Source organism: Mauremys reevesii, linkage group 6 (genome assembly GCF_016161935.1).
Source record: "Mauremys reevesii isolate NIE-2019 linkage group 6, ASM1616193v1, whole genome shotgun sequence".
NCBI classification, from domain to species: domain Eukaryota; kingdom Metazoa; phylum Chordata; order Testudines; family Geoemydidae; genus Mauremys; species Mauremys reevesii.
This window is the reverse complement of record NC_052628.1, coordinates 37,339,301-37,352,370: the sequence shown is the minus strand read 5'-3', so window position 1 is coordinate 37,352,370 and position 13,070 is coordinate 37,339,301. Positions and strand designations below refer to the sequence as shown.

Below are 13,070 nucleotides of genomic sequence, written 5' to 3'. Positions count from 1 at the left end.
TAATTGTGTTGGTTTGAAAGCAATCTTTATTCTATTAACTGAAAGCAAACAGAACCCTGCAAAGCAACAGACAATTATCTTAACCCTTTATATTGCATTGTCTGCACCAATCACAATCACCTCCTAGCATTACAAGCACTGCACTCCCAAGCATAGCAACCAATATTAGTAGCTTTCAGCTTCAAATCACTGCCTCAAGGCATCCCTGATCCTTATGGCCCCGCAATGCACCCCTCTAATAGCCCAGTTCTCTGGCTGTTCAAATTCAGCCTTCAGGTGCTGAGCCTCAGCACTCTAGCCCTGAGTGCAGCTTTCACCCTTCCCTTCACAAATATTATGGAGCATACAGCACACAGCTATAAGCATAGGAATATTGTCATCAGCCAGGTCCAGCTTCCCATATAGGCACCGCCAGCAGGCCTTTAAACAGCCCAAGCACACTCAACAGTCATTCTGCACTTGCTCAGCCTGTTGAACCGCTCCTTGCTGCTGTCAAGGTGTCCCATGTATAGCTTCATAAGCCATGGCATTAAGGGGTAGGAGGGGTCTCCCAGGATCACAATGGGTATTTCCACTTCCCCTACAGTGATCTTCTGGTCCAGGAAGAAAGTTCCTGCTTGCAGCTTCCTGAACAGGTCAGTGTTCCGAAAGATGCAGACGTCATGCACCTTTCTGGACCAGCCTGTGTTAATGTCTGTGAAACGCCCATGGTGATCCACAAGCACTTGGAGAACCATTGAGAAATGCCCCTTCCAATTAATGTACTCAGTGGCTAGGTAGTCTGGTGCCAGAATTTGAATATGCATGCCATCTATCGCCCCTCCACAATTAGGAAAGCCCATTTGTGCAAAGCCATCCACCACGTCATGCACGTTGCCCAGAGTCACGGTCTTTCGAAGCAGAATGCAATTAATGCTCCTGCACACTTCCGTCAACACGAGTCCAAACATCGACTTTCCCACTCCAAACTTGTTAGCAACTGATCAGTAGCAGGCTGGAGTAGCCAATTTTCACAGTGCAATCACCACACGCTTCTCCAATGGCAGGGCAGCTCTCATTCTAATGTCCTTGCGCCGCAGGTCTGGGGCAAGCTCATCACACAGTGCCATAAATGTGGCTTTCCTCATCAGAAAGTTCTGCAGCCACTGCTCGTCATCCCAGACGTGCATGACAATGTGATCTCACCACTCATTGCTTGTTTCCAAACCTCAAAAGCGGTGTTCCACTGTCGTCAGCACCTCCATGAATACCACAAGCAATCTCATGTTGTAGCTAGTACATGTGGCAAGATCAATGTCATACTTCTCTGGCCTTTGTATTTTAAGGAATATCTCCACTGCCACTCGTGACATGTTAGTCCGAGCGAGAAGTACTGATCGTCAGTTCGGGATCCATTCCTGCAGACCGAAGAGGAAGAGAGCACAGTACACAAACCATTGAAAGATGGTGCCAAAGGCGGACAGAAGCACAGGGATTGATGGGATGTGAAGCAATGCATCACGGGGCATTGGAACAGGACCAAGGATGCCCCGTGCCCCTCCGCCTTCCCATAACTCTTAGCAGCAGCAGCAGAAGAGATGCACTGTGGTATAGCTGCCTAGAGTGCACTGCTCTGAATGCCACTGAAAGTGCCGCAAATGTGAACACACTATTGTGCAGGCATCTGACAGTATGAACACACAACAGCGGTTTCCCTTCAGCGCTCTCTGAGTGGCGCTATAACTCTGCCAGTGTAGACATACCCTTAGACTAGGTTTTGTACATGAAAGAGCTCAGACCTTCAAACTTCCAACAAAGTTAACACTTACTGAAATCTAATCTTATGTTTAGAATCTTTTTCGAGTGTAGCCTTTTAGAATGATCCTCTTTTGCCATTATTGTTCATAACTGGAAGATTCTCCTTCAGCTAAAGCTGAACATATTCTTCTATATAATGAATTCCATGAACTATCTATCCTCTTTCAAAATTGTTGCTATTGCATCCAAGCAAAAATGGCTGAACATGATGGGGTTTCTTTTAAATGTAATCTTAACTCAATTTCCTGGTTTTGTAATACTTGCTTCTGGGATAGTTTCAAAATCTCCAGAAGTATTTTTAACCATTACTGATGTATACTCTAAACCTTCCTGCCACTTTTGCATAGTCTTCCTCTGTGACTAAACATTTAAATCATAAACTTGCTAGGATAAGTAATAAGCCACTTTTTTGTAGGATTTGTGCCTACAGGGCCACTGTCAACCTATTCAGATAACTTAAAATTAAGGGCTCACAAACCCAAAGACAGGGCCTACATTTTAGCAGCTTTTTGCTTGTAACCTAGTCTATTTTTTCCTTTGTGCAATTTTATACTTCTACTCATTAGTCTTGTCACACCAACCTTAACTGGTCTTTTTCCTCCTTGATGTTGACACCCTTCAGATATTTGTAAATGTATGTCACCTCTTATTCTTTCACTCTCCACCCCAAGCTATACATATTAAATTATCTTAATCATTCTTCATATTTTAATTGCTCCAAGCCCTTTTTAGTTCTAGTTCTGTATATCCTTATCCTTCAAATCCCAGTGGATGAAATGGCAACAATAAAATATTCATTTAAAAACCTACAAAAACAATGACCCAACAATGACCCAATAACAGTTCAAGGCTGCTATTCATTTTTAGTCAAATTTTATGGTACAGAAAAACATTCTTTCAAAATGAAAGACATGGAAAGAGCTAAACGGCTTGTGGGTGAAATTAAATCCACCTCTTTGTATGTGTATCTTCTCTTTCCCCAAACACCTGTATCCTTTTCCCTCCAGTATTTCTCTTACACTCCTCATCCGCTGACATGCTTTAAATAGCATTTATCTCAGCAACTGGGGAGAGAGGTGCTCCAGAGGAGGACTTGGTGCTTCTGCAGCCACACCAACTCCATAATATGAAAAGAGAAGTTCTTAATTTTCTGAAGGGAAGCTTCAGATCAGCTCTTTAGCCAGTGGCTGGGGATCCGGGGAGTAGCTTTCTAGCTGCTCCCTGACTAATAGTTTGATCTTTGTAAGTGACTGGCCAATGTAAAGAGTGGGGGCTGAGCCAAATCTTCTACTCAGCAGGCTGAGCTACAGTGTGGGTTTCTCTATCAGGGAAAAAGAACTGGGAAGGGAAAGAGGCCATGATTATGTAATCCCAGTGATCACACAGGAGCTTTAAATCCACCATTAGAAGTAGCTTTACACTAAGCAAGCCTGTGGTATAAAAGTACTGAAGAAAACAAAATTTCTCTAAGGAAGAAGAATTCTATTTTTGACTTTCAAGAGCTATCTATAATCAAACAGTGTAGAAAAGCAGCATAAATACCAGGAAAGGCTACAAGTTACATCTTTAATTTTAAAGACAATGTACAGCACAGTAAAAAACTAATGCTTTTTAAAAGTTTGAATTACACAATATGCCACAAACAAGTAACAACACTCTTTGTCATGTCCTCTGCAGGGACTGAACCCAGAATGGCTGAATCTAAGAACATGAGCCTTTACTATTCAAACTGAAGGGTCATGTCCATTAGCTCAGATGCAGTAGCAGACTCAAAGCTCTTTATGTGGTCTACCCACTAACTGGAGAACAAAGATACATTGTGTAAGCATGGATTACCCAGGGATAAGGTAACTGAGTCAAGTTATTTGTTAGCAGATTTGAGCAGTCTTAAAACCAACCAGGCCTGGTCCACATTTAAAAATTTGACCAACCTAAACTACAATACTCAGGGATGTGAATTTTTCCCACCCCTGACTACCCAGTTAAACGTTCCTAATCCCTAGTGTAGACATAGCTAGGTCAATGGTAGCACTCTTCCATTGATCTAGCTACCGTCACTCAGAGGGGCAGGTTAACCACAGAAACAGAACAACCCCTTCCATTGTTGTAGGAAGCATCTACACTACGGCTGTAGAGAGGCACAGCTAGCTACAGCTGCACCACTCTAGTGCCCAAAGCATAGACATGGCCTCAATTACAAAACATATCTGTCATCAAAGAGGAGAGCAAAAGTGTGCTCTTACTTCAAGTTAGCTACAAGGGTCTGCAAAACAGCAGGATGACCCAAACTTAACACAATTATTTAGGGTCATATTGGACTTTCAACCTTAATATGAAATCCCCAATGATATCAGTAGAAGTTGCACATATAAAGAATATGATACAGGAGATCTTGACAAATTGAGGCCAGCAGCGCTCTTTCAAGGAGGAGCAATATCAAAATTCTGCAAAATCTAAGGTTTTATTTTAAAAAATTAAGTTTACAGCACTTATTGTTACAGAGATTACTCTCAGGTAATGTTTTTAAGGTTAACAACTGTAGTAATGTCGCTATAAGTCTAGGAAATGCCACACAAGATCAGACCCGGAGTCCATCTAATCCAGTACCCTGTCTCTAAAAATGATCAGGATCAGCTGCTTCAGAGAAAAGTACAATAAACCCTGCAGTAGGCAATTGCAGAATAATATGCCCATAGGGAAAGTTTATTCCTAAATTCCATCAGTTAAAGACTGACTTATGTACTGCAACCAGTAGTTTATATCCCTTCCAAGACTCTTGGGGTTTTTTTTTTGTGTTTTATTCATTCTTAGTATAACACTCGATATTTCCTCCATCCATGTCAACATTCAGTTGTTTTTTTTAATCCTACAAAGCTCTTTGCCTCAATGATATCTTGTGGCAATGAGTTCCACAAGCTAATTGTGTATTGCTTATTCTCTTTTATCTGTTTTAAATTAGCCATCTTTTGATATCATGGAATGTCCTCTTGTTCTTGTATTATGAAAAAAGGTGAATAGAAGTGCTTGATCCATCTTCTCCATATCATTCATCGATTCCAAGGCCAGAAGGGACCATTATCATCTAGTCTGACCTCCTGTATAACACAGGCCAGAGAACTTCCCCAAAATAATTCCTAGAAAATATGTTAGAAAAAAATCCAGTCTTGATTTTAAAATGGTCAGTGATAGAGATTTCAGAACAACTCTTGGCAATTTGTTCCAATCATGAATTACCCTCACTGTAAAAAAAATTATGCCTTATTTCCAGACTGAAGTTGTCTAGTTTCAACTTCAAACCATTGTATCATATTGTACTTTCTCTGCTAGATTAAAGAGCCCATAAGAGCTATTCCTTGGGTACAGCAAATCGGGGTGACTGCCCCAGGTCCTGCACTTTGGGAGTCCCCATGCTTCAATAAAATCATGAGGAGGCAGGCGGGGAGGTGAGGCAGGTACAGAGCAGGGTGAGGAGGTGAACAGGGAGGCGAGCGGCAGGCAGGCCAGGGGAGGGGGGGCAAGAAGCCCCCTACCAGAACCTCCCCCTCCTCACATTACCTCCTGCCTGCCAGCGGGCCCCACCAATCAGCGCCTCCCCCTCCCTCTCAGCACTTCCCGCATGGATCAGATGCTTCGCAGCATCAGGGGGCACTGGGGAAGAAAGGGAGAAAAGTGAGGGTGCAGTGCATTCGGGGGAGGGGGCGGAACTGTGCGGGGCAGGAAGAGGCGGGCAGGACCTAGGTGGGGGATCCTCCAGCCAATTAGAAACTCAGTGCTTATGCCCTGGGCCCTGCGCCCCCCCTTAGGGATGGCTCTGGAGCCCATTATCAAATATTTGTTCCCCATGTAGATATTTACAAAGTAACCAATTCACCCCTTAGCCTTCTCTTTGTTAAGCTAAATAGACTCAAAGATCTCAATCTATCAATATAAGGCAAATTTTCTAATCCTTCAGATATTTTCATGACTCTTCTCTGAACCCTCTGCAATTTATCATCCTTCTTGATCTGTGGGCATCATAATGGGACACAGTATTCCAGTAGAAGTAACACTAGTGCCAAATACAGGGGAAAATAACCCCTCTGCTCCTCCCTGAGATTTCCCTGTTTACACATCCCAGGATCACATTAGCTCTTAAGAACATAAGAACGGCCATACTGGGTCAGACCAAAAGTCCATCTAGCCCAGTATCCTGTCTTCCGACAGTAGCCAATGCCAGGTGCCCCAGAGGGAATGAACAGAATAAGTAATCATCAAATGATCCATCCCCTGATGTTTTGGTGACAACTTCAGACTGGGAGCTAAAATTCAGCTGCTTATCCATCATGACACCTAGATCTTTTTCCAAAGTCACTGGTTCCGAGGACAGAATTCCCCATCCTGTAATTATGGCCTACATTCTTGGTTTCCTAGATGTATACATTTAGCCATATTCAAACACATATTGTTAAATTGTGCCCAGTTTACCAAGTGATCCAGATCACTCTGAATCAATCTTCTTCATTATTTACTACTCCCCAGTTTTTGGGTCATCTGCAAACATTATCAGTGAGGATTTTTTGTTTTCTTCCAGTCATGAATACAAATATTAAACAGCGTAGGGCTAAGAAGTGATGCATGCAGGACCCTACTGGAAACACACCCACTCAATGACAATTCCCTGTTTACAGTTACATTTTGAGACTTATCAGTTAGCCAGTTTTTAATCTATTTAATGTGTGCTGTGTTAATTTTAATATTGTTCTAGTTTTTTAAATCAAAATGTTGTGCAGTACCAAGTCAAATACCTTACACAAGTCTCAGTATATCATGTCAACACTATTACCTTTATCAAACTTGTAATCTCATAGTTTGACAGGCTCTATTTGCCATAAACCCATGTTAATTTGTATTGATTACATTACCCTCCTTTAAGATTCATTAATCTAGTCTCGCATCAGCCACTCCACTAGCTTGCCTGGGATCAATGTCAGGTTGATGGGCCTACAATTATTGGGTCAACCCGTTTAACCCTTTTTATAAACTGGCACATTAGTTGTCTTCCAGTCTTCTCAAACTTCCCTAGTGCCCCAAGACTTATTGAAAATCACCATTAATGGTGCAGCATGCTCCTCAGCCAGCTCATTATTGTGTCACCTCTTATTCATCCCCTAAGGTAAACATTCCCAGTCTTTACATTCTCTTCATATTAAAATTTTTCTATGCTTTTATTCATTCTTCCCACCCACCGGTGAGGCCTATTTCTACTAAATCATTTTTGAGGTAATGAGCAGCACTGAACAGAGTATTTCACATGGATGGAAAACACCAATTTGTACACTGGTATTATAATAATATAATAATTTCAGTGTTCTTTCCCATACTATTCCAAGCCTGCAGAGACACAGCTCTAGTACTATTTGGGCAAGGAGGGAAAAAAGTGGGGTGAAGAAGCTGCTGCTCTGTGGGTTGGACTGGGCAGGGAGCACCGTGGGAAGAGGAGAGGGATTCCAGCAACCCCAGCAAAGGGATGCAGGGCATGGGGTAAGCTTTGCCTATCTCACCAAAAGATTGTATTTGTAGAACGAAAGCCAACATAAGATGATTTATTATGGAAAAGAGTTAGCATAAAGTGATTTAGTGAGAGTGGCCATCATTAGCTATATTATTGGGTGAGTGAAATGGAAGCAGTATTAATTGATTTGGTGTAGTTTGTATATATTTATTTTAGTGGTGGGCAGCTATTACTCAGGTGTATTACTCAAGCAGGAAACAGCAATGTTTGGACCCCAGCAACATGGTACATGCTGGAGACCAGGAAACATGGGCACAGCCTGTGGCACTGATATATTTTGGTCTGGTGAGCAGGTTTAGTCCATAGGGCTAGGATGTAATGGGAATGTTGTTCAAACTGTGCAGATATGGCACATAAAATTCAAACTATGTTAAGTTATTCATGTAATTGAAGTTTTGCTTCCAAACAGAACTGTTACTTGTCAATGGGGTTAACAGATGCTTTTTTCCAGCTACATGTTCATTATTTTGAAACATGAACACTAAATTTAAATATAATAGATGCTTTTTAAGTAACTGACTTAGCTGGCTGGTTACTGCTGTTCCATTCTAAATGAAGGAAACTAGATATTCTCTACAATTAAAATTCAAGATATCAAGATGGCATTTGTACCAATGCTTATCTGAAGAAGCCAACATTTCCCTGCGAAAGCTAGTATAACGTCTCTTCTTGGAAATATTGAGTTTCATCCAAAAGCTGTCATATTTTGGCTACTGATTCTAATAATATATTTTATTTCTATTATACTTATTTTCCATTTGCATCATACAGGAGGCCACGGTTGGAAATTTAAATCCTAATCACAATGAAAAACACAATAATTCATCTTACTGGAGTTTTCTGATGCCCTTGCTCTCAAGTGTATTATTCCATCATTATACTTATTTTTTGTTTGTATATGCAAGACCATCAAGAGCTATACAAGAATCAAAATCAAGGTATTTATAGAAAGTTGCTATTTCTTACAATAATTATAAAATTGTGGACTTTTTTTTTTTTTTAAGGGCAGGGGCTTAAAGTGTTACAATTTCAATGCAGCTCTGTGCAGAGAAGCATTTAAAATAACCGGTGCACAAACTGGAGACTCTGCCTACCCTTTGGTGTCACTCTAGAAACTGATCAAAACTTTGTTGTCTGATGCTAAAGAATATTCAGGTAAACAAACAGATAAATAAACAGCTACTTGATTTTTAGAGATCATACTTACCACTCAAATTAATGTTTTGTTTTAGAAAGGGTATGTGTTCACTCAGGAGTTAGCCTGGACTCTTACCTGAGCATTGCCCTAACCCAGGGGCAGGCAAACTTTTTGGCCCGAGGGCCACATCCGTGTTGCAAAACTATATGGAGGGCTGGGTAGGGAAGGCTGTGCCTCTCCAAACTGCCTGGCCCCCACCCCCTAATCCAACCCTTCCCACCCCCTGACTGCCCTCCTCAAACCCCCGACCCATCCAACCCCCCCTGCTTCTTGTCCCCTGACCGCCCCCTCCTGGGACCCCAGCCCCTAACCTCCCCCTGGTACCTCACCACCTATCCAACCCCCCCTGCTCCCTGTCCCCTGACTACCCCAACCCCTATCCACACCCTGCCCCTAACTGCCCCCAGGACACCCCCCCTATCCAATCCCCCCTGCTCCCTGACTGCCCCCAACCCCTATCCACACCCCTGCCCCTAACTACCTCCCGGGACCACACCCCCTATCCAACCCCCCCCCGCTCTTTGTCCCCTGACTGCCCCCTTACCTCCACCCCATCCAACCACCCCCTGCTCCTTGTCCCCTGACTGCCCCCGGGACCTCCTGCCCCTTATCCAACCCCCCCTTACCATGCTGCTCAGAGCAGCTGGAGCTCGCAGCCCCACCGCCCGGCTGGAGCCAGCCATGCCACCTGTGCTGCCCGGCAGGAGTGGCAGGCCAGAGCTCTGGTGGCAGGGAGAGCTGATGCGGGGGGGGGTGTCTAGCCTCCCTGGCTGGGAGCTCAGGGGCCGGGCAGGATGGCCCCGCAGGCCGGATGTGGCCCGCGGGCTGTAGTTTGCCCACCTCCGCCCTAACCTTTCACTCAGGCTGCTAATCTGCTCCTTTTGCAGCGAGACATAGGTCAAATCACTCCAATGCTGACAGTCCTCTAGTGCCTTCTCACAGTTCCCCCATGTGCCCAGAAGGACAGTTTTTCCCCAATTCATGAGAAAATATGAGATATGCCCCAGAAGTTCTAGTGGCACACAAGGGTGTGCAGCACCAGTGAGGACACATAATCTGGGTATAGAGTCACAGCATGGCTGCTCACACCCTGTTGGGCTAACCCAGGTGCAGATCACCCACATTTTTTTTCTGTGTATATGAAGAAATACCCAAAATATTTTACGGAAATCAAATACTTTTATTGGAATATATGCAATCATTACACATTTTGCTGCATCACTTAAACTAATTAATAATATGGGTATTATATACAAGACTTAAGTGTTCTCATTTCTGGTGTCAAAAGTGACTAGAAGTAGTCAGGAAAACAATTATTGTATGAGGCAAGTTTTTTCAAATGTAAGCAAGACACACAATCCCCAATTATAACTACTGAAAGCTCACAGAACTCTCAGTGAAATCTGACAAGCACAATGAGGTATAAAAAAAAACAAAACAGTATCTATAAAGAAATCTGCAATAGGTCAACACACAATCAATGAAAAGCCTATCCGATTCTTTGTGTCACACACAAGTCATTATTCACAAACTGAGATGTTATGTATAATGAGTGATGGCAGTCTTAATGACATAACAAAAATGCAGTGTTTAAGAACATTCAGTCTAGAGAGTGGGAAGGGAAGGTAGTTAACAGCACATCCTCCTGCAGTTTATATGCTGCCTCATGCTCTACCCATACTCTAGTTTCAGCACCCTGGATCTCCAGGTTTTTCTCAGCTGCTGCACAAGCATCTGAACTTCCCCAGAATGGTTCTGAACATTCACACTGCTGGAGAATAAACTGACTTTCCAGAGATAATCCCAACATGACCCCACCCCACGGGGCTTCCGTTCTCCACTGGTTTTGGGGATGTGCTGACGTATCCTCATTCAAATTACAAAGCTGAGGTATGAGCGGCCTGCCCATTGATTCAGCAACCAAAATCCCCATCCAGCCTCTGCCCATAAGCTTCCATCCAGACAAAATACCCATCACACAAGGGATATCACCCCAAAACCCAGTCACTCGTCTCCTAACTTCATGTGTATCTCCAGAAACCACTGCACATGCTACTGAGCAGGCAGGAAGGGAAACACTGGATCAGCAACAGAGAGGTCTAAATACAGAGCAGTGTGTTTATATTGCAAAGAGGTACAGAACAGCCAAAAGAGCATCAGGTTTTTTGTTAAATAATGATGGAGGGAGGGAGGGAGTGTCCCAAGCCATCTCTCTGGCGCTGTACATTGCCGTACACTGTAAGTACAGCTAATCACAGCTTGTGTTTCACTGTGACTGAGAAGTTATTGCCGTACATGACAAAACCCTTCCTCACCCCTTCTGCTCCTTCCCCCCAGCCCATCTCTCACCCCCCCCCCGTCCAAACTTCCCTCTTTGGGTCTTCACCCCAAACCAGATCGTCTCTCCCCCCCCCGTTATCCACCGCCTCACCCCAGACAGCCCTTGCCCATTTTCATTTTTGCCTTCCCTCCCCGCTCCCAATCAACCCATATCCCCCTTGCTCAGCCACCCCCGCGCCCGCCCAGACCATCTCCCTTACCAGCCCCTCCCAGCACTGCAGCAGCCTCCCGGTCTCCAGCGACGGCGGCTGCCGCCCGTGTCCTCGCGCCGCCCCTCCTCCCCCACAACGCACCCGGGAAACGACAGCAACGTTCCCTAACAACCGCAGCAAACAGCAGGCCCGGCCCCTCCCTGGGCCCCGCGCGCACAATGGGCCCCGCGCGCAGCCCCCTGCCTCGCGGGGGAGGTGGCGGGGGCCGGGGGCTGCGGCCGCTCAGCCGCCTCCCCTTCGCTCACCATCGCTGCGCTTGATCTCCACATAGATCCCGATCTGGATCTTGCCGAAGTTGGCCGCTGCCATCGCTTCATGGGGCAGCCGGGGTCCGAGGCGCTGCCGGGCGGACGCGCAGGGGGCGGGGAGGGCACAGGGCAGCGGCAAGCGGCTCCGGGGGAGGGGAGAAAAGGCGCCGGCCGGATACAACAGGCGCTGGGAGCCGCTGCGCCTGCGCACTTCACGGAGGCGTCACTCGGCGGGACCGGCTTAAGGGGTGGGAGGGGAAGGTGGCTGCTCCGGCTTGGCCTCCGCCTGCCGCCTCCTTCCCCGGCAGGAGAGGGCGCTCGGCCCGGTGGCCTGGCCGGGCCTCGCCGCCTCCCCTGCCCCTCGGGAGCTGTGCCTGGGAGCGCTCGCGGGGATGTGGCGGTGAGCTCGCCATGGCCCTGCCTACAGCACCCGCCCCGCCGCTGTGATTCCTCCTCCCGCGACTGGCTGCCCCGGCTGAGCTCATGCGGGTCGCGCCCCCCCACCTCCGGTACCGCCGCCCTGTGCTAACCCGCCTCCCGCGCTGACCCCACAGCCACCCTGTTACAACCTGCACCTCGCACCGATCAACCCTCCCATCCCATCCCGTGGTGACACCCCGACCATGGCGGTAAAGGCAGCCCGCTAAAACCAGCACTTTGCTCTTATCCTTTCTCCCCCCTCCCCCCGCTCGGCTCGGCATTCCCCTGTTCAAAACCTGCCTCTCGCAGTAATTCACTATCCGCCGCTCAAGTCCCTCCTGTTAAAACCCCAGCTCAGGTTTAACTTCACCTCAGGCAAGGCCGCTGTGAGAAAACCCATCCCCTGGATTTATGCCTCCACCTTCTCCTGTCCCCAGCTACACAAAGTCACCACCTCATCTGTACCCACACGACTGGGCCAAGCTGCTCTATTAAAACCCTGCTGTATCATCTCTTGTGACAACTTCTCTGGTGCTGAGCAAAACCGCCTCCTTATCAAATGCACCACCTCAGGTTGATTTATCCCCAGCTGCCAGCAATTCCTCCAGCCAGGCCAAAGCCATTTTGTTAACAATGTACATCCTACTAGCTTCAGCTCACAAATGACTCCCCTAACCTGTTAAAACAACCCTATTAAAAACACTTCATAGTCATCCTTTTCTCATGATGACTTCCCTGCTTCAAGTGAGTCACCCTGTTAAAAACTGTACCGTAAGTTTATCCCTCTGGACATCTCCAGACCATGCCAAAGCGCCCTATTTAAAATTGGTATTCACATTTATTCCTCCTCCACCCCACCCCCGTGATGTCCCCCACTAGAGCAAAGTATCTCAGTAAAAATTGGCACGCTTCCTCCCTCCGCCTTCCCCCAACACAGAGAGACAATGACTTCCTCTCCAGTAAAGCCAGTTCATTAAAAATCTGCACCTCAATTTTAGCTCCTATCACCCCAAAAATCTGCACCTCAACTTTATTTGCCTAATTTAAACTTTGACAGACCCCCCCATTCTGACATAGCCAACCCATTAGCAATCCACTCCTCAGATTTAACTCCCTCCCCACCCCACCCCAAAGAAGCCTCCCTGACTATGTCTAAGGAGATGTAAAAACTGGCACCTCCAATTTATTCCCACTACACAACTCCCTAAGCTTAGCAAAGTGTCTCACTAAAATTTGGTACCTCATGGTTCTTTCCATCAGTGAATCGTCTCTAGCACTACTTTAAACATGTATATTAGTGCTTT

General features: G+C 45.9%; 1 protein-coding gene across 6 annotated transcripts in view; it reads right to left on the bottom strand.

Moving 5' to 3' along the window:
* KIF2A (kinesin family member 2A) overlaps window positions 1-12,282 on the bottom strand; it is an 87,428-nt gene extending 75,146 nt beyond the window's left edge. The window contains exon 1 of one of the 6 annotated variants that reach the window (XM_039543574.1): window positions 12,067-12,282. Coding sequence is in view for 3 of the 6 variants with exons in the window: in XM_039543577.1 (XP_039399511.1) it covers window positions 11,344-11,407 (64 nt within the window). In the remaining 3 variants the exon portion in view is untranslated. Of the gene's footprint in view, window positions 1-11,086; window positions 11,177-11,343; window positions 11,678-12,066 lie in introns of those variants that run through there. The other 5 variants (XM_039543573.1, XM_039543577.1, XM_039543570.1 and 2 more) reach the window with 5 other exon arrangements.
* Window positions 12,283-13,070: the final 788 nt, after the last annotated feature.